General features: G+C 47.6%; 6 protein-coding genes and 1 non-coding gene across 7 annotated transcripts; 5 read left to right on the top strand and 2 right to left on the bottom strand.

Moving 5' to 3' along the window:
- The first annotated feature begins 185 nt into the window (after positions 1-185).
- Positions 186-8223, top strand: TrAFT101_010289 (uncharacterized protein). Its single transcript, XM_024905552.2, has 9 exons — positions 186-827; positions 888-1540; positions 1594-1877; positions 1926-3063; positions 3121-3369; positions 3421-4659; positions 4713-5184; positions 5242-5725; positions 5799-8223. Exons 1-9 carry the CDS (start codon positions 260-262, stop codon positions 8032-8034), a joined length of 7323 nt encoding a protein of 2440 aa, XP_024756080.2. The 5' UTR covers positions 186-259; the 3' UTR covers positions 8035-8223.
- A 464-nt stretch (positions 8224-8687) lies between these two features.
- TrAFT101_010288 (uncharacterized protein) lies at positions 8688-11036 on the top strand. Its single transcript, XM_066128906.1, has 6 exons — positions 8688-9077; positions 9240-9375; positions 9445-9546; positions 9613-9685; positions 9745-9828; positions 9880-11036. Exons 1-6 carry the CDS (start codon positions 9059-9061, stop codon positions 10591-10593), a joined length of 1128 nt encoding a protein of 375 aa, XP_065985032.1. The 5' UTR covers positions 8688-9058; the 3' UTR covers positions 10594-11036.
- Positions 11037-11180: 144 nt separating this feature from the next.
- Positions 11181-12837, top strand: TrAFT101_010287 (uncharacterized protein). Its single transcript, XM_024901227.2, has 2 exons — positions 11181-11712; positions 11787-12837. Exons 1-2 carry the CDS (start codon positions 11337-11339, stop codon positions 12155-12157), a joined length of 747 nt encoding a protein of 248 aa, XP_024756078.2. The 5' UTR covers positions 11181-11336; the 3' UTR covers positions 12158-12837.
- TrAFT101_010286 (uncharacterized protein) lies at positions 12029-14042 on the bottom strand (the record flags this gene model as incomplete). The annotated part of the gene is made up of 2 exons (XM_024907047.2): positions 12029-12811; positions 14037-14042. The coding sequence occupies 2 exons, from the start codon at positions 14040-14042 to the stop codon at positions 12356-12358; spliced, it is 462 nt and encodes a 153-aa protein (XP_024756077.2). The 3' UTR covers positions 12029-12355.
- Positions 14043-14056: 14 nt separating this feature from the next.
- On the top strand, positions 14057-14397 carry TrAFT101_010285 (uncharacterized protein; the record flags this gene model as incomplete). The annotated part of the gene is made up of 2 exons (XM_024901170.2): positions 14057-14143; positions 14251-14397. The coding sequence occupies 2 exons, from the start codon at positions 14057-14059 to the stop codon at positions 14395-14397; spliced, it is 234 nt and encodes a 77-aa protein (XP_024756076.2).
- Positions 14398-14422: 25 nt separating this feature from the next.
- On the bottom strand, positions 14423-17821 carry TrAFT101_010284 (uncharacterized protein). Its single transcript, XM_024907046.2, has 2 exons — positions 16094-17821; positions 14423-16012 (listed from the first exon to the last, which is right to left on the bottom strand). Exons 1-2 carry the CDS (start codon positions 16248-16250, stop codon positions 14712-14714), a joined length of 1458 nt encoding a protein of 485 aa, XP_024756075.1. The 5' UTR covers positions 16251-17821; the 3' UTR covers positions 14423-14711.
- A 168-nt stretch (positions 17822-17989) lies between these two features.
- On the top strand, positions 17990-18079 carry TrAFT101_010283. The gene has a single exon. It is a non-coding gene; the product is annotated as a tRNA-Pro (tRNA).
- Positions 18080-18556: the final 477 nt, after the last annotated feature.

The following is an 18556-nucleotide window of genomic DNA, read 5'->3' as shown; positions in this document are numbered from 1 at the left end:
CTCTTGGTATAGATCACTTGAAGGCTTTCTAATTCTCAGTCTCGGGTAGGTGCGTCTCAAAAGTGGGTGTTCAGCAATTCACGCCATCACGTGACATCGCATCGTGCTACGGTTGACTACGACGACTTCGTGCCCCTCGTCGCGTCTCTCCAGGCAGCATTTGCTCATTGATGCCATATCGCGGCGCCAGTCACCTTCGGTGGCAGATTGGCAATGACTCAAGTTTCTGACTGTCGTTGCTACCATCGAGTGCGTGGATATGGCCGGTGATACAGGCGAGAGCGGCCCCCCTCCGCCGTCCACTCTGGCGGCGCAATTGGTGGAAAACATTGCATCGTCTACGAAAGTTTCTCGACCCGATGAGAATAGTGAGCTCAAGGGGCTCTTGGCCATCATTCAACGTGTAAAAGACAATCCTGACCTCCTCAAAACACCAAATGATCGAATTGAGCACAATCATATGCTCATCTATGTATACTGCCGAGTGGTTCTTGAAAACATCAAGCTTGATGACCCATTTCTTGATCGTGCGAATGTGCGAACTGAGTCCCAAAAGGCCATCAATTTCTTGCGATTTACAATCAAGGAAACGCCATCGGTGCTGCTTCATCGGAATGAGAATCGGGGACTATTATTCCGCGGCCAGGAACCTCTGTGGGTTTGGCTTCTGCCACAGCTATTGAGGCTCTTGGGACACCCCCAATGCCTTGAACTGGATAGTTCCATCGAAGGATTTTTACAGTACATTCTCCTTCTTGTTGCACGCACAGGGAGTCTGTGGAAAGTAGCTCCGTATTTGGGACTGTATCTTCGTGCATCATTGACCTGTATGTTATCCCAATGAGAATAGCTATAGCCTGGAGCTAATATTCAACCAATCGAAATAGCGCTCCTTGATCATCTCCAAAGCCCAACTCTCGCCACTTCTCACATAGATCCCAATACGAATCTGGAGCTTCCTCCATCTTTTGCCCTTGACCAAATTCTAGATAAGAATCGAGAGCATGCCTCTAAACGCATTTCTTATTCGATTCCTATCGCATCACAGGGATTGCGTTTAGCGTCTAGCTTGGCGAGAGTGCTCGCATACCCCTTGATATCTCCTGATCCGGCGTTCTCTAGCAGCGTATCATTGTTAGAGACTGGGCCCTGGCTTATAGATTCCTTTCTGGACTTGCGGCATATCCAAAAGCGACTGGATCTATCATCTCAATGCACACCGCTTCCTCTTATTGAAATGATCATGGATATAATCAAATCTGCGATTACCAATGACCACCCGAGTGCCTCGCTCGTTGACAAATCGTGTGCTCTCCTTATCTTACTCTGCAGCGAAATGATTTCTCCTCCCGACGAGCTTGTTCAATCGACTCCAGCAGGCGAGCAGGCGAGGTCCATCTACGGCATGGCCCTTTTGATTATCACCCGAGCATCTTTAAACTGCTATACGATAGGTCGCTTTGCAGCTTCGAAGCTTGTTCAGGAACTCATTCTACTTTCGTCGCAGTTTTTGGTCATCGGAGAGGATACTGATATTTGGGTGGGTTGCATGGCTGAAGCAAACAAACGTATTGTACGCTAACGATTGTCAAGAGGTGTGTAACTTTTCTTAGACAGGCCATTGGTTCTTTACCACAGGAGTCCAACCAAGAGCAAATACATCCGTCGAAATTTCAAGACGACGAGCTTCGCAAATGCATTCAAGATCTGAGTCTAGATTGCAATGCACCTCATGAAATAATTCACGCGAAGAAAAGACGAAAATTGTCTGAAGAAAAGACAGATTCTTTAGAAATTTTAACGCACGGGATATTTGAGACTCTCCAAGTTGCTCAACCGTCGGATGATGACGTTGTATTGTTGGAACAAATCTTTCTGTGAGTCTTCAAGGTAGCCTCGAATTGTTCAATCTAACATGCAGACAGGGACGAGTTTGAGAAATGTAGCCAACCAAACCAGTCACTAGCTTTAGACCTTCTATCCCGAATATGTTGCGTCGCCGATAATTCTGCTCGCATAAGAAGCCCTATGGAATCTCTTTCAGCGCCGATAACATGCCCGATTTGTGATGAGGGCTCTTCTAGCTCACTGACTATCTCACCACATAATGCAAAAGGCGAAGCTAGACAAATATTTTCCAAGTTAATCCGACTACCTGCGTTCTCGGAATCCAGGAGGCCACGAATTGCAGCTATGATTGCTCTGAGAAGGCTTGTATTGCATTGTGAAGATACAGCTTTCCTAAATCTAGAGACCTCAGGGCCTGGGCAGTGGTGTCTACAATCGCTTAACAGCTCTATAAGAGAGCTTCGTATATCAGCAGGAAGAACCCTGGCGCTATTCATGCCTCAAAAGCCGACTTACTACATAGATGAGGCTTTACTTTCACGAAATAGAAAGAATTCAATCGCTCTTCTTAGATCAGCCTCCGAAGCAGACCCTCCGCTTTTGAGAGAAACTCGAATCCTAGCCTGGGGTCAACTAGGAAGAGTTGTAACAGAAGATGAGTTGAACTTGGTCTTGATAAAGCTCTTGGAATATTTGGGCAGCAGCAATAACATTGAGTCGGCGTTTGCTTTCAATGAGCTGCTAAGCCTCGCTGAAGCTCGGCGTACCACTCCTCGACGCCTCTTTGAACCTTTCTGGAAGAATCTTGCCTATATGGCGACCAAGGATATAGTACAACGCCCACAACGAAGCCGAGCGATAGCAGAGTTGTTACAGATCTCTGTGAATGAGTTGCTCCTTCTAATCCAGTCGCATGCACTCCCGTGGCTTGTCTTGGATAAACGCAAAGATGTAATTCAGAAAATTGCAGAGGCACGCCAGGAGACGGAGATCTGGCGTCCCCTCATGGATAGTCACAACACAGCCTCAGTACTGTCGCTTTTGCTACTACAAGAATCTGAAAATATTGAGGAGTTTGTCAAATCTAGTCTAGATGAGATATCTCCCCATTTTCATGCCCTTAGTCTTGCCGATATTGTCCAATCCGAGCCTGTGCTGACAGCTATAGAGCTATTAAAGGCTGCAGCGGGTGCTGATGAAGCGCGTAAACGACAGGTTTGTTTTGAACTTTTATTATTATGCCGCTTGAAGTTGAGGCTAACTGAAATTCAGATACAAAAAGCCTTGACAATGATGGCATCCATGGTTCTAGGTTCTGTCAAAGAAACAAGAAATCGGAAGACTGATTTAGTCGGACGATTTTTACAATCACATATTCTTGGGCTTATGGCTCGATTTACAGATGTCATAAATGATTCGACTTCGATTCATCCGCGGGTCATGGAGCAGATAAGCTGTATCCGTGCTTTGGAGGAAATGATCCGAATTTGCCAGTCATATGCAAGGATTGCACGTCCACAGGTATGTTGAAAGACGGCGGTAAATATTACGGGGTGACTGACTACGGTGTAGATATCAGCTTGTCTTTTGTCAGCCGCATCTCAAGACTCATTACGGGAGCCGGCACTCTCATGCTGGGCAGCAATGCTCAAATACTTCGATGAAGAAGATGTCGAAGCTCAGCTTGAGGCCACCTTTTTCATTGTGAAACGCTATGGACCCCAGCTCAAGACACCTGCAATGACCATCTTGAAAGACATGCTTAAGAACCTGCTGGAGAAATATGAACATATTGTGGAGAAGTACATTGCATACCTTCCGTCGCTGTCTCATGTTGCAGCTTTGAGTGATATAGAGACTAAGCTTAACGCCTTCCGGCCGTCTCTTGTTTTTGAAGAGAATTTGGAGATATTCTCACGGAGGATTAGCCACGACTATTCTGGCGTCGTTCATCAAGCGTTAATTGACCTGGCGCCATACCTAAGAAGTCAGCAAAACGCTCTTTATACATCGGCTATCAGTCAGCGACCAGATAATGTGATTGCTACGCTACTGAGGAGTCTCCTGGACTGTGCAAGCAAATACAACGGTGCTCAAGTCGACATTACTCGACTCTGCGTTGAATGTGTTGGACTTATTGGTTGTCTGGATTCGAACAGAATCGAAGCAGTGCGAGAGCAACGTTCCATTGTGGTGCTAGATAATTTCGAGGTGATGGAGGAAGCTACCGATTTTGTGCTCTTCCTACTTCAAGAAGTGCTGGTGCCCTCTTTTTTATCTACTACTGATATGAAGCTGCAAGGGTTTCTATCATACGCTATGCAAGAGCTTCTTGAACGATGCGAAATTAGGTCAGCTTGCAGCAACCATGCAGCCGGATTACCGGGCGGCAGCGATATATATCGCAAATGGATGACCCTACCGGAATATGTGCGTGAGGTGGTCGCACCATTTCTAAATTCAAGATATATGGTGGCACCAATGAATCCGCAAGCTGTGGAATATCCCATATTTCATCCGGGAAGACTTTACGGGAATTGGTTGCGAGCGTTCGTTGTAGATCTCTTACGAAAGGGACAGCACCCATATGCCGATATGATCTTTGAACCTTTAACTCGAATTATCCGCGTCAAAGATTTATCTACCGCAGAGTTTTTGTTTCCATACCTTGTTTTACATGTTCTTTTGGGCCCTAGGAGCAGCCAAGCAGAGAAGGACCAAATTCTCGGAGAGATTTTGCATGTGTTGAATTATCAACCCTCACCTGATGCGTCATACCAAGAAAAGGAGGACATGAAGCGTTTTTGCCATGTAAGTTTATTGTTGATGAACGGACAGGTGATGTTATTCTAATTGTTGTATAGGTTGTTTTCCACTCTTTGGACTATGCTATGAGGTGGATACATGCTAAACGATCAAGCCGGTTGACCGAAGCTGCGAAACAGAATGTGTCAAGAATTCAGAGGCTTTTGGATAGTATTCCTGCCGAGTTGATAGCGCAACGAGCAATTGACTGCAACGAGTATGCTCGAGCTCTCTTTCATTTAGAGCAACACACGCAAAAAACAGAGCAAGCCAAGAGAGAGCCAGAAGACCGGACGCGCCTTTTGCAGCAGTTACAAGATATATATGCCAATATCGACGAGCCAGATGGTCTTGAGGGCATATCAGCTCATTTGCATGTCCTAGATATCAACCAACAGATATTGAGTCACAAGAAGGCGGGACGATGGGCTGCAGCACAGACTTGGTATGAAATGCAGCTCGCTGAGAAACCGGACAATGCAGAAGTGCAGATGGATTTGCTCAATTGCCTAAAACAGGCTGGCCAGCATGGTATGTCCCGCTCTCGCATCTTCTTCTATTTTGAGAACTACAAACTGATAATGGCAGATGTTCTACTCAATCACATTGAGGGAATGCGAACGGATTCACTCAGCAACGATAATAGGATCATGCCCTTTGCAGTTGAAGCTGCTTGGGTCACAGGTCGCTGGGAAAGTCTCGACAGATTCATTAACCGATTTCAGGGCAATGTCTTGCAGGACTTCAATATGTCTCTAGGAGTTCTCTTGGAAGCTATATACAAGGGTGCTGCCAAAGAGACCTTCATTGAGACTACCAAGATGATGAAAGAGAATATTGCTCTGTCGATGACTTCGTCGACAACCGCATCACTCCAAGCGGCACACGATATAATGTTAAAGTGCCATGTCCTAACTGATTTAGAAATCATCATTGGCACTAAACCAGAGAGCGATGAAGAGCGTATGAAGACAATGTCCCTGCTCGAAGGCCGGTGTGAGGTAATTGGAGCATACTTCAACGACAGACAATATGTTTTAGGAATACAAAGAGCGGCTATGCAGCTTTTACAGTAAGTTATGCTCACTTAAATTCAAGACTACCTCTGTGCAGTTCATCGCTGATACGCTTTCGCTTCTTTCTAGACCAACATTCTCTGACATGGATATATCTGGGCTATGGCTGGCTAGCTCTCGTCTAGCTCGAAAGGCCAATTCTTTGAACCAGTCATTCAACGCAGTGCTACATGCATCCCAACTCGGGGACGATGCGGCTACCATTGAGAACGCAAAACTGCTGTTTAGAGATTCGCAACACCGCAAAGCAATCCAATTCCTTCAGGGAGCCATTGAGCAGAATAAATTCATGACTAAAACAAGTTCATCGCTCAGTATTGGATCTGCTAGCAATTTAAATAATCATCAAAAACTGCTCACAGCTCGTGCACAACTTTTGCTAGCAAAGTGGCTTGATGCAGCTGGCCAGACACACGCCGGTGCCCTCCGTGAAAAGTACCAGCAACCACCCAAGACGTTTTCTACGTGGGAGAAGGGCCATTACTACCTTGGCCGGCATTACAAGAAAATATTGGAATCCGAACAGCCGCTAAAGGTGGATGATCAAAGCGACAATTATGTCACTGGCGAGATTGCCAGACTTGTCATTGAGAACTACGTCAGGTCTTTGAACTCGGGTACCAAATACTTATACCAAACCCTCCCAAGAATACTCACGCTTTGGCTTGAACTCGGAGCACAGGTTGATAAAGCTCCGGAAGGTAAAGTTTCGCTTTCGCGGGAGCTTCACAAGCGCAGACTCGAGCAGTTGGGCTTACTGCATTCATTTCTGGACAAGTACATACATCGCTTGCCGGCATACATTTTCTACACAGCGCTGTCGCAAATTGTTGCTCGTATAGCGCACCCCAATGCCAATGTCTTTGAACGCCTGACGCATATCATTGTCAAAGTTGTGGAAGCCCATCCTCGCCAGGCGTTATGGAGCTTAATCGGTATCATGACAACCCGACAAGCATCTGAAAGAAAGGCTCGCGGCTCCCAGGTTCTTCAGACACTCAAAAGCGTGTCAAAAAAGGCTGATGGGGCCTCTTATGATTTGAAATATTTAATTAGAGCGGGTGAGAAGCTGGCAGAACAATTGTTGCTGGCGTGTCACAACGGTGACTTTCGTGGCAACAAGACTGTGCATGCCAGCCTGACGAAAGATTTGAGGTTCAACCACAAATGCACGCCGTGCCCATTGGTTGTTCCCGTGGAAAGCGGACTAACGGCTACTCTACCGGCCGTTTCAGAACACGTAAAGAAGCACAAAGCATTTTCGCGCGACGTGGTGTCAATAGATTGCTTTTTGGACGATGTACTGGTGTTGAGCTCGATAGCTAAGCCCAGGCGCCTCACAGCTCGAGGCAGTGACGGGAAGACTTATATGCTGCTCATCAAACCAAAGGACGACCTTCGTACAGATCAGCGACTAATGGAATTCAACGGAATCATCAACCGTTCGCTAAAACGAGATGCAGAATCTAGCAAGCGACAGCTATACATACGGACCTACGCCGTCGTGCCCCTAAATGAAGAGTGCGGCATCATCGAATGGGTACCTGGGATCAAGACGATGCGAGATATTTTGATAAATCTCTATGCCTCACAGAAAATACACCCAGATTATAACGCTCTTAGACAGCTGATGGAGGAAGCATCAACGTCTGAGAGCAAGATTGGCATATTCACGAATGACGTGCTAGGACGATTCCCTCCCGTGCTTCCTTTGTGGTTTATCCAGCAGTTTCCCAACCCTTCAGCTTGGTTCGGCGCACGTCTAAGATACACACGGTCATGTGCTGTCATGTCTATGGTAGGCACGATCCTTGGGCTGGGGGACCGGCATGGAGAGAATGTAAACTTGGAGGAGGGCAGCGGGGGGATATTCCACGTGGACTTCAACTGCCTGTTTGACAAGGGCCTCACATTTCAAAAACCAGAGCGCGTCCCCTTCCGCCTCACTCACAACATGGTTGCAGCCATGGGCATCTACGGCTACGAAGGACCGTTTCGAAAATCGTCTGAGCTGACGCTGAGCATTCTCCGACAGCAAGAGGAAACATTGGTGACCATTTTGGAGGCGTTTATTTACGATCCCACCTTGGATCTTCAAAAGGACAAACGGACGTCGAAAAGAGATATTGGAGTGCGGCTGCAGCCGCAGAGCGTGGTGGACAGCATCAAGAGGAAGGTCAAAGGACTATTGCCGAATGAGAGCATTCCCCTGAGCGTAGAGGGACAAGTGGAGGAGCTGATTAAACAGGCAGTCAACCCGAGGAATCTGGCAGCCATGTACATTGGCTGGTGCCCTTTTCTGTGAAGTATATGAGCGGTGGATGATGTTTGTTTGCACACGTATGACTTTATGAGGAGTTTGGTTATGAAGGCGATGTTGAAATGGAGAAGCATACGGAGTTACATGCAACGTTTGGTAACGTGTAAATAAGATACTTGCTATTTAATTATGAATTTTTTTTTTCCTAAAAAATAAAAAAGAAAGAAAGAGAAGAAAGGAAAGAAACAAAGCTTTACCTAATATTCCATTACACGCCATGATGCAGATTGTCACTATGGCAAGCACCGTATGAGCTGTCACCGGCGATGTAATCAGCGAATGCGCTGTGGTTGTGGCATCCAATCACTTATCTACCAGCCCCTTGCTTACACTTTGAATTATAATGTGCAGCTTAAATGAAACGGGTGCGAATAATGGTTTTGTTTTTATCCAAATTTTATTCTACTTATTTTACATATTATTTCAATTTCATTTCTCTTCGGTCTCTTTCCATTTACGCCCCTTTTTCGCAGCCAATTTAATACTGCGTCGCTGCAAACCGGCATGACGTTGCATCCACTGTTTCATTGGTGGTGTGAAGCGCTGGAAGCGAGCTGAAGTGAAAGTGCCTGCCTGCCCGCTGCCTGCCAAGTTCCTTTTTTTTTTCTGGGACGCGACGCGCTACCCCCATATTTCAGACAATAGGCAGCTTCCCCGTCCTTTCCTCTTCTCTTTTCTTCCTCAGCCCGGCATCAGAAAATATTTCTTCCTTGTTCAGTTGTTTTAATAACGCCTTCAGCTATTGCTATTGAGTGGCGACCTCTTGTTCACTTTATTGTACGTTTTTAATCGTCTTATTTGTTTCGCTCTGTTGCCGCGACCGCCGTGCATCTGCATTATAGCGCAGCAGTGGCCCGGGCTACCCACCGACTTTTTTTTCTATGGTCGCATCTTCATTCGCATTCTGGCCTGACTGAAACTTTGCGGGAAAAGCCGTTGCTTCTGATATTCTCTTCCCTTTGTTTGTTAATATTCAACGCCCTCAGACTATATCCATCGTATTGCAGATATGCCTCAATATCGTATTGGTAAGTAAATTTTTCTAACCCCCTTTGTACTCCGTATTTCCTCTGGCATTTGTTTTCTTTCCTCCCTCGTTTCCTCCTTTGCCACCCGCAGTAATTTTTGGGGCGCTATAACTTTGTATCACATGCAGAAGTAAATGCTAACCTCGCTGCTCCAACCTTTAGAAATCTCGCCCAACAAGCGTGCCGGTTGTCATGACACCGTGTGCAAGAAAGAGGCCGTGAAGATTCAAAAGGGTGAAATCAGATTTGGCAGTTGGGTTGAGATCCAGGAGCATGGCTCTTGGTCCTGGAAGCACTGGTGAGCAACTCCCCTTTCCTCAACATGCAGCTTGAAATTCTTATTCCTAACCGCGCATTAATCATTTAGGGGATGTGTTTCTGGTGCTCAGATCGCCGGTCTCCAGGAACTCTGCGGCGGAGACCCCGACAATTATGACTTTGATGCCATTGACGGCTATGACGAACTAGAGTAAGTAAAAGCTGCGATTCATGCCACATCAAGAATGCAATGAACGGCTGCTAATATGATTTATAGTGATAATGAGGTTAAGGAGAAGATCCAGCGCTGCATCAAGCAAGGTCACATTGATCCGGAGGACTTCAATGGTGTAAGTTTCCTTTGGCCTTCGCGCTTCGTATCACGATATCTTTATCTGACAGTCTGTAGGACCCGGAGAAGAACAAGCTAGGTGAAAAGGGTATTCACCTTACCGCCAAACAGAAGGCCGCCAAGGAGAAGGCCGCGACAGAGGTAGGTTAAAGTCTAAGATGTATAATGATCGCTGTTGTTCACGCTTTATAGGCTGCTGATGCAGACGAAGCTCCCGCCGGAAAGGCTAGTAAGCGAAGTCGCAAGAAGGCCGCCAACGACGACGATGATGAGCCCAAGACCAAGAAAGCTAGGAAGTCCAAGAACGTCGAGGCAGACGAGGAGGAGCCCAAGGCCAAGTCCAAGACTAAAGGTAAGAGTGTCGGCGAAGGGGATGCCAAAGAATCAACTGCGACTAAGTCAGGGCGTTCACGGAAGTCACTTAGCAAGCAAGAGCAAAAGGTTGATGGTGAAGCAACTGAAGAGGAGGCTGAAGAGCCTGCTACGACTCAGAAGCTTGCTAAGAGAGGCCCAAAGGCAAAGCCTGTGAAGTCGGAAGAGGAGACAGTGGATGATGATGATAATCAGGAGAAGGCGGGCGTTGCTCCCGTCAAGGCTGCACGCGGACGAAAGCCATCGGCCTCCAAGGGTAGGACTGAAATTGGAACCCCGGAAGAAGATGAAGGTGACGAGAAGGCTGCTCTAGCCTCTGCCACCAGGCAACGCAAGCGCGCATCCGTGTCCAAGTCTGAAGATAAGAACGAGGAGATCACCAAGGCCGCTGCGAAGAGAGGACGCAAATCGAGTGTTCCCGCCGCAAAGGCTGCCCCTGAACCTGCCCAGGGAGCTGAGGATGAAGAGGTGAAGACGGCGCCCAAGGCTAAAGGAAGGGGCCGTCCTCGCAAGTCTGATGTCGCGGCGAACTAGCGGTTGATTATTGCATCGAGAAAATGTTTTGTTTGGCAAACGTCGAGACGGTAAAAACGGTTCTATATACTGAGAAGGCAATGCCTTTTAAATTGACAGGAGGCAATATCGGATGATGTCATAGCAACATATTGGAGGCTAAATGCCCGGAAGAAGTTGTTCTATCTTTAACCCTTTATTTTTCTTAGTTTTTTTTTTTTTTCTCTCTATGGATGGTTTTAATTATGAGAAGAGAGAGAGCTGCAATGGTGGGACATGGGAGTGGCACTTGTACGCACAGATTGTGCTGGTTTGCCTTGGTTGTCCTGTTATTAGCACGACAAAAGTCGTCCATGAAATTCTCCGAGAGTGTGTCTGATGGCTAGAAAAGTCTTGCAACACATGAGTGTCTTGTCTTATTTTGTGTCTTATTGTCTATTTGAGACCTAAGCAACTAAGCTGCCCGTTTTACTGGTATCAGCACATGAAGCTCTCGTAAGTCTTGGAGCTCTTGGAGCTCGCTGCCTGCTTCTAGCAGCTGTTCTAGCGCCCGGCTGATGGGGCTCGTTAGCGCGTGCAGACGTCATCAGGCACGCTGCTGCTTAGTGTCCCGCCACCCCGCAGTGCTGCGAACTCCAGCTCCAGAGCTGCTTGCAGACGCTCCGTTTCCATTGAACCTTTGCCATAGAAATCATACCCAGACGAATACAAACATCAGGCAGAGAGCAGAAATAAGAGACTCTGCACACGCAGCTGCTTCCGTCATGTCATCCAACACGAATCCCGATCCCGCGGCCACCGCGCCGGCCTTCATCCCCCTCGAAGCCAATCCTCAGCTGCTCACGACGCTCATCCACAAGCTCGGCGTGTCGCCCGCGCTGCAGATGCACGATGTGTATTCCCTGACTGATCCAGACATGCTCGCCTTTATCCCACGCCCGGCGCTCGCACTTCTGCTGGTGTTTCCCATATCAGCAGTCTACGAGAGCCATAGGATGGCGGAGGACAGCCTGGCGACCGAGTACAACGGCACTGGGGACAAGGAGCCGGTCCTGTGGTGGAAGCAGACGATTCGAAACGCTTGTGGCCTGATGGGGCTGCTGCATGCAGTGACAAACGGACCTGCGAGAGAGTTTATCAGTATGTTGCCGCTCTCGTGTTGAAGTCATACTTTTTTGAGCTACGCGCGTTCGCTAACAGTAATGATTGCCCAGCCGAGGGATCTACACTCGACGACATCGTCAAGAGGAGCACCCCCCTTCACCCCGCCGAACGCGCCATAGTAATCGAACAAACACCTGCCTTGGCCGAAGCGCACAAGGCTGCCGCCACCGAGGGAGACACTCCTGCTCCCGACGCCCAAGACGACGTTGACCTGCACTATGTATGCTTTGTCAAGGGCAACGATGGGAATCTGTGGGAGCTTGACGGACGGAGAAAGGGTCCCATCAACAGGGGGCCTTTGAATAACGATGAGGATGTGCTGAGTGATAAGGGGCTGAATCTGGGGGTGTTGAAGTTTTTGGAGAGAGAGGGAGGAGACTTGCGGTTTAGTGCTGTGGCGCTGGCTGGGACGTTGGATTAAATGGGCAGGGAATGGAGGTTATTTGCAGACTGATTGTTAAATCTCTTCCTTGTGTTGGAAGGGGAATAAAGAGGAGGATGTTGCATTTATGAAGGAATGAATACTCTCGCATGGGTACGCTATCTTTGAATATGGGGCTGGCTAACCCATGAAAATATAAGCGCCACCATCGTGCAAAGGGAGGAAACGAGATTTGGGCTAATTGTGATTCGAGACATCCTTCCATTCATCTAGTGCTAAGCCAATAGCGTTGGACAGGTCGTTTATGATGACATTGGATTTCTTCTCTGTATCAATGTCTCCTCCATAGTCTGCACATGAAGCCTCTGTCTCTTCGGCACGGCCATGATCGGCCTTTTCTGCGGCCATGGAGTTATGTTGTGCTTGCTCTTCCTGTTCCTGCTTGACGACTTCATTCTGTGGTAAATTACAAGGCACAATATCTGCACGATTACATTTATAGTGCTCTCCTCGGGCGGGATTGCGAGGAGGAATGGGTGGAGGAGCTGCTCCCCCTGCCAATGATGTTGATGCAGATGGTCTGTCTGGCAAGGGATTGAGACCGAGTTGCGTGTAGAGATGCGTGTAAGCTCGCTTTTCGCGACCTTGGACTTGCTCGAGCTCTTTGTCTATATGAGATGAGTTGGACATTACCTTGGAATGTGAGATGTATAAGTAGCTAAATATATATATACTACTAGAATTGTATTATTTACTGAATAAGGAGTGCTCAACTTTTTTTATCTTGGAGGGTTAGCAAGGGGTAACTGTAACTGGGGCTTGGACGTCTGGGCTGTGGCATGGATTTTATATTTTTTTATATATGGGTGAATCACTATTGGAGCAGCATATTTAGAGGATTACATTTCACTGATGTTGAGCTTGTTGAGTTGACACTTTTTCTTTTTTCTTTTTTTCTTTTTTTTTTTTTTTGGCTAAATATACTTGTGTGTGATACCTTCAACAAGCAAGAAGTTAGCTGATGCAGGCTTAAGATGAGATGCTACATCTCAAAAAGAAGATGAACGAAAAAGAAGAGAGTAAAACATTTGGTCTTGGCATGTTACACGTCCAAAAAGAAAAAAAAAAAAAAAAAAAAGAAGAAGAAGAAGAGAAGAATTAATGCTGGTATATGTAGCAACTCAGGCCCAACCGCAGCCCATACCGATTCATCCCCAACCCACCTGCTACATAAAAAAAAAAACCGATACCAACCTCTTTCTACGGGCGTTGTAATAAGCATAGCCAAGCATAGAACTAGCCACTCCAACCGCTTATCAGCATTGCCGTTTTAGGGGTGTTCGGAACAGATAGCCGTCTAAGCGGCGCAAAAAAAGTAAAGATGCCAAGACAAACCAGACAGGCATGCTGCGTCTTGAGCTGACGTCACTTCATTGCTTGTTTTCACCTGTTGCCAAGACCCAATGGGAGGGGGGGTTCTTCCTTTTACCAGAAATTACCAGAAAAAGAAACAAAAAAAAAGTATTATAAGCCAGCCGCATGCATTTGTTATATTTTTTCTTTTTGGTGGTTGCTGAATTATCGATGATGCACTACACTTGGCACACTGTTTTTTAAGTTGAGAAGATCACTGGGGTCGGTGGATATGGGGAAATGGAACCCAAAAAAAAACCAAAAAGACAAACCAAAAAAAAAAAAGTATCAGCTCCACAGAATAGCATCATGGTTACGTGAAAGACTTCTCGTGATATACATGACGTCAAATATAATTCAGTTTCAGTTGGGGAAAAAAAAAAAAAAGAGAAACAGATATAAGAAGTGTGTCAGGCATGTAGTCCTCCCAAATTCAAACGCATCACATCAACTCTTCACAAAAAAAAAAAAAAAAAAGCACAACTCTACACAACTCTACATATACAAACATATACAACAACAATCATGCCTCGCCAAGGAGACGGCTCAAGCGACAACGGCCCCTTTGAGGAAGCCACCCATAACGTGGCCCATGGCGTCACTTCAGAAGATGTATGTCACTTGTCATTTTCCAAAAAATTGAATTTTCCAACAACATGTACAAAACAAACTCAAAAACACAAAAACTGAAACCATTCTAACATGTCTCTTTCGTTTAGAAATCCAAGGACAAGACTGCGCCCTTGCCAGAGGGCATGCACGAGAAAGGCGCCGGCCTGCAAGGCATGAGCGCCAGCGGCGGACAGAGTCAGGGCATCAAGCAGGGCCCCAACGTTGGCCAGGGCGGACGGGGAAGCACCAATTGATTTTGATTGAATTGAAAGCATGAATCGAAATGGGAAATAATGTCTGATGAATGTATAATATGTTATGTACAATTAAAAAAAAAAAGTTTGAAATGCAAATGATTGAATGAAGTAATATGCCGGCTCGTGTTTTGAAAAATGCAGAATAACCGAAACAACCCCAGGAGAGTCTATATGCCCAACCAATACCATAAAACGGCGTACATTATTTATTATTTACACTTTTTTTTTCTCTGTCCAAAAGTCATTGCAGGTTTATCCCTTGCCATTAAATAACGTAGAAAAAAAAAAGAAAACGAAAAAAAGAGAGAGTCTTAATCCGTTAAACTCTTATTCCACCGCTGGAAAAACTGATCCTTCCAGGTCGGCATGCACCGGACGGTATCCGGCGGCCCCGTCCACTCGATCAAATCGTCTCGCGGGTCCTGTTCCGCAACGATATCAGACACGTAGCCCTTGTCTTCCTTGATCCTCTTGCCGTTCTTGTCCGTGTACTCGAGGTTGACGCTCGGCACGACTGCAATCTTGCCGTAGCCCCGCCACCACATGTCCTTGCAGAACAGCACCGGCTCGCCCTGGAAGCACTCGCCCGTCTTATGGTAGTTTGTGCGAAAGTGAAGGCCCTCGACAATGGGCTTGGCGCTAAACACCGTGGCGCCGTTCCAGCAGGCAAACACCTGAAAGGGGCGCAGCTCATCAAAGCGGGACCTCGTGTCGGGCGCGTTCCAAAAAAGGTTATGCGCCTCACCCCAGTTCCCGTTTGCCGGTATGTGGAAAAACGAGTCGCCATTAATGCCTCGTGCGATCCAGACGTCGTAAAAGTTGGGTTCGTCGCCGGGATAGGTCCAGTCCATGGCGCAGGTCATGTCGGCGTTGAGCTCCTGCTTTTGTAGGATTAGCTCCAGAATGTCTTCGGCACAGGCAGCCACGTCGTTGAGGAAGATGACGCTGGCGTCGTCGGCGATGGGGATTGACTGTTCAAAGATTGGCTCCAGGGGCATGTTGCGCAGCTTCGCAAGCTTGGCGATGCGATCGCCCTCGGCGGATTTGACCGTGGAAGAGTTGTAAATGTAAGTGACGCCCAGGGCCTCGAGACTGGGGCGTAGGGCGGCGAGTACGTCTCCAGTGCCGTCGGGAGAATCTCCCTCTACAATAGAGAGAGCACATGAGCTAGGGCCGAGGAACTGCATGGCCTCGATGATGCTGCCCATGAGGCGAGGCAGGAGACCGATACAATTCCGCAAGTCGAGGGCGAAGAAGTAACGAATCTCAGAGGCTGGGCGGGTGAGTGAGCGAGGAGCAGGAGTGGCCGATGGCCTTGATGACGATGATGAAGGTGAAGACGATGATTTCGACAGCGACAGTAATTTAGAGACCGATACAGGTGAAGATGATGAAGATGGAGATGAACGTGAAGTCGACGCCGGTGAAGCAGGACGAACAGGAGGAGACGATGGCGCCGGCCGCCCTGATGGCTTCTTCTTGAACTTCAGGGTCTTATACCGGGTGGTGTTGATAGCCGGACACTCCAGGCGAGGCGCTAATCTCGCATCTGGCTTCGCATTGTAGATGGCCTCGAGATACTCAGTGATGTTGTCGGCGGAAAGAACAGCGCCTGAACAGTCAGTGTCTTTTTCTCTCCAACTTATACCTCATTCTGTGCTTCGAGGGAGGGGGGATTGATCTTTTCTCTTACCATTTCCCACCACCTGTTGAGTGAGCTGCTTGTAAGGTATCGGCCGTTGCTGGGAGGTTGGGAACCAAGACACATTATCACGTCCAAGGTATATGCTCGCCACCACCAGAAGGAAGATGAAGGGAGCTGCCACCACGGGCAGCCTTCTACTGCGCATTTCGAACTACAGTACTGAGTACCAAAAGCACTGAGAAACGAAACGATCAAGCAGAGTGATCCGGGATGCCCTCACGCTTCTCAGTGCACCAACAGGCACGAGTGTCGATAGCGTGGCAAAAGCTATTGGACAGGAAATCAAAGTCAAAGGCTTGGCGGTATGATCTGAATGGGAGCAAGAGAATAGAGAAGGCGAGGGGGAAAAGAGAGAGAGGGAGAGAGGGAGCAAAAGCCACTCAACCCCCCGGGAATCCAGCCACAGGAGCTGACGAGAGGCTGTGTAAGTAATAGTGTGATTATCTGCTTAGACCGATTGAAGACAATACAATTTGGGTATCGACTCAATCCATCAGCAGCAGTGGGTCGGAAGCTCAGTTCGAAATACTAGCACAATATTTGTTTGCCGCAAGCGCTTATTATTCTGCACAGCATTGGCCTGTCTTGTTTTAAGAACGAGGTGGGCTGGAAAACGGATACGCCGGGCTGATACGAGAATTATATGTCGAGTCACGGCCAAAAGGTACCAAAGGCGCAATCCCGTCCCAATCTGTTCCTCCAATCCGGCATCAGACAAGGGAGTTGCCCGAAATCTGGAATATCACGCAGTATGTGCATGTAGCAGTGGTTGCGAGACACGGTGTGACAGCATCTCGCTTCCCATGGCCTCGCATAGGAGGATAACGAGAAAAAAGTCATCATTTTTTTTTTTTCCTCTCCTCAGCCTCCAGTGTCCCTCCCCGCCTCCCTGCTGTTCTTTGTCTCTCGGCCCTCTCTCTTTCTGGGGGTCTCTCGTTTGTCGGACCAGTAGTACTTTCGTACACAGCTAGCCCAGAATCCTTCGACCCTGCCAGATTTCTCGGGATACGAGAACAAGCTCAAAGCCATTGGCCGCGGCGACAGTGACAGGGCTCGTGCCATCGCCTTAGTCCCCACTGGTCCAGCCGAAACGACTCCAAAGGACGCCATCCATCATGCTAGGGTGCTTGTGGCAGGATTTTAGCATGATGGGCCGGGCTTTAAAAGCCTAGCTCTGCATGCACCAACAAAGGGCAAGGGTCCTTCTTATCTTTTCGGCTTAGTAACCGAGTAATATGGCGAGCTTTCTTTGGCTTTTCCGTGTGGGGGGGGGAGCGGCTGCGGCCAGTGCCTAATTCTGAAGAGAAAAAAAAAAGAAGCGTGTACAGTACCCCCGTGTACGTCTGCTCGTGTTGCTTTCAGCTAGGTACCTAGGCATCGTTAGTGCTTCAGGCAACAAAAAGAGAAGACGAAGAATACAAGGGCGACATCGTCTTGGCCCATTGTTTTTCGTTTTTAGTGGGCTGCTGGACAAGGTTCGTTTCGTTTTGTTTTTGTCTTTGTTGGCGTCGAGTTATATCTGTAAGGGCAAAAGCCTACGCAAGACAGCGCGGCGAATCGCATCGCGACGTTGCTCCCCTTTTCAAAGTGGCGGGCGATGCGCCCAAAAGCGGCTGGCTGCGACCGTGTCTGAGATCTCCTTTTTTCCTTGTCCCTGTTCCTTACTTGTCATGATCGTAGCATCGGGCGCTTTGCAAGGCTAGCCCGGGAAGGAAGATACTAAGTGCATGTTTATACGAAGTACGGCTGAGTGGGTGTGGAGACATTGAGATTCTAGACGTCGAAATAATTTGCAGAGTCTGGAGGCCTGATCCGTGCGGCGCTTGGAGTATCGTGTATGGTTTATAAATATATTTTTGCACGTGATTTCTCAACACCCAAAGAGGTCTGGTGGTCTAGTGGTATGATTCTCGCTTAGGGAAAACCCTACAGCTGATATGCGAGAGGTCCCGGGTTCAATCCCCGGCCAGACCCTTCTTTTTGCCTTTTTTTCCCCAGACTCCATTTTAACCTTTTTAGCCTGCGCGCGTGTAAGTGATGGAGCGAGAGCGGACGTTCTCTAATAACATCCGACCGATACGATGATTCTTTTTTTTTTTTTTTTTCCTCTCACTCTTTATTTCGTATTTTCGTAATAATTTGCGTGCTATTATCATCCAATAAGTCCTCGCTCACTTCGCTTCTCGCCAGCCATAGATAGATAATCTATCATTAACTATCCATTGTCATTCATTGATTGTTATGTAATTCTCAGCATTGCATACGCTCCGTACTCCTTATTGACGACCATCTTCGAGATGGAGCACTTAGTTAATCAAGCCCGGCTCCATCCCGCTATAAGAAATTAGTCAATACGAGGTGCTATCTATCATCCATCATCCCTCTTCCCTCCTAGATAGATGTACCTATCCCAACTTGGCAGTCCTTGCAAAAAAGAACGAGTGCAGCTCA

This window comes from Trichoderma asperellum, chromosome 6 (assembly GCF_020647865.1).
Source record: "Trichoderma asperellum chromosome 6, complete sequence".
Lineage (NCBI taxonomy): Eukaryota > Fungi > Ascomycota > Sordariomycetes > Hypocreales > Hypocreaceae > Trichoderma > Trichoderma asperellum.
The sequence above is the reverse complement of the archived record's forward strand: the minus strand, read 5'-3'. Positions and strand labels throughout refer to the sequence as shown.

Bases quoted from the DNA above. Each gene is read 5' to 3' on its own strand.
- TrAFT101_010289 (XM_024905552.2), top strand. From the start codon at position 260: ATGGCCGGTGATACAGGCGAGAGCGGCCCCCCTCCGCCGTCCACTCTG. The intron at 1,541-1,593 runs GTGGGTTGCATG...ACGATTGTCAAG, and splicing joins GAGAGGATACTGATATTTGG to AGGTGTGTAACTTTTCTTAG. The intron at 3,064-3,120 runs GTTTGTTTTGAA...ACTGAAATTCAG, and splicing joins ATGAAGCGCGTAAACGACAG to ATACAAAAAGCCTTGACAAT.
- TrAFT101_010288 (XM_066128906.1), top strand. The intron at 9,547-9,612 runs GTAAGTAAAAGC...TATGATTTATAG, and splicing joins GACGGCTATGACGAACTAGA to TGATAATGAGGTTAAGGAGA. The intron at 9,829-9,879 runs GTAGGTTAAAGT...CACGCTTTATAG, and splicing joins AGGAGAAGGCCGCGACAGAG to GCTGCTGATGCAGACGAAGC.
- TrAFT101_010287 (XM_024901227.2), top strand. From the start codon at position 11,337: ATGTCATCCAACACGAATCCCGATCCCGCGGCCACCGCGCCGGCCTTC. The intron at 11,713-11,786 runs GTATGTTGCCGC...ATGATTGCCCAG, and splicing joins ACCTGCGAGAGAGTTTATCA to CCGAGGGATCTACACTCGAC.
- TrAFT101_010284 (XM_024907046.2), bottom strand. From the start codon at position 16,250: ATGCGCAGTAGAAGGCTGCCCGTGGTGGCAGCTCCCTTCATCTTCCTT. The intron at 16,013-16,093 runs GTAAGAGAAAAG...CTGACTGTTCAG, and splicing joins TCAACAGGTGGTGGGAAATG to GCGCTGTTCTTTCCGCCGAC.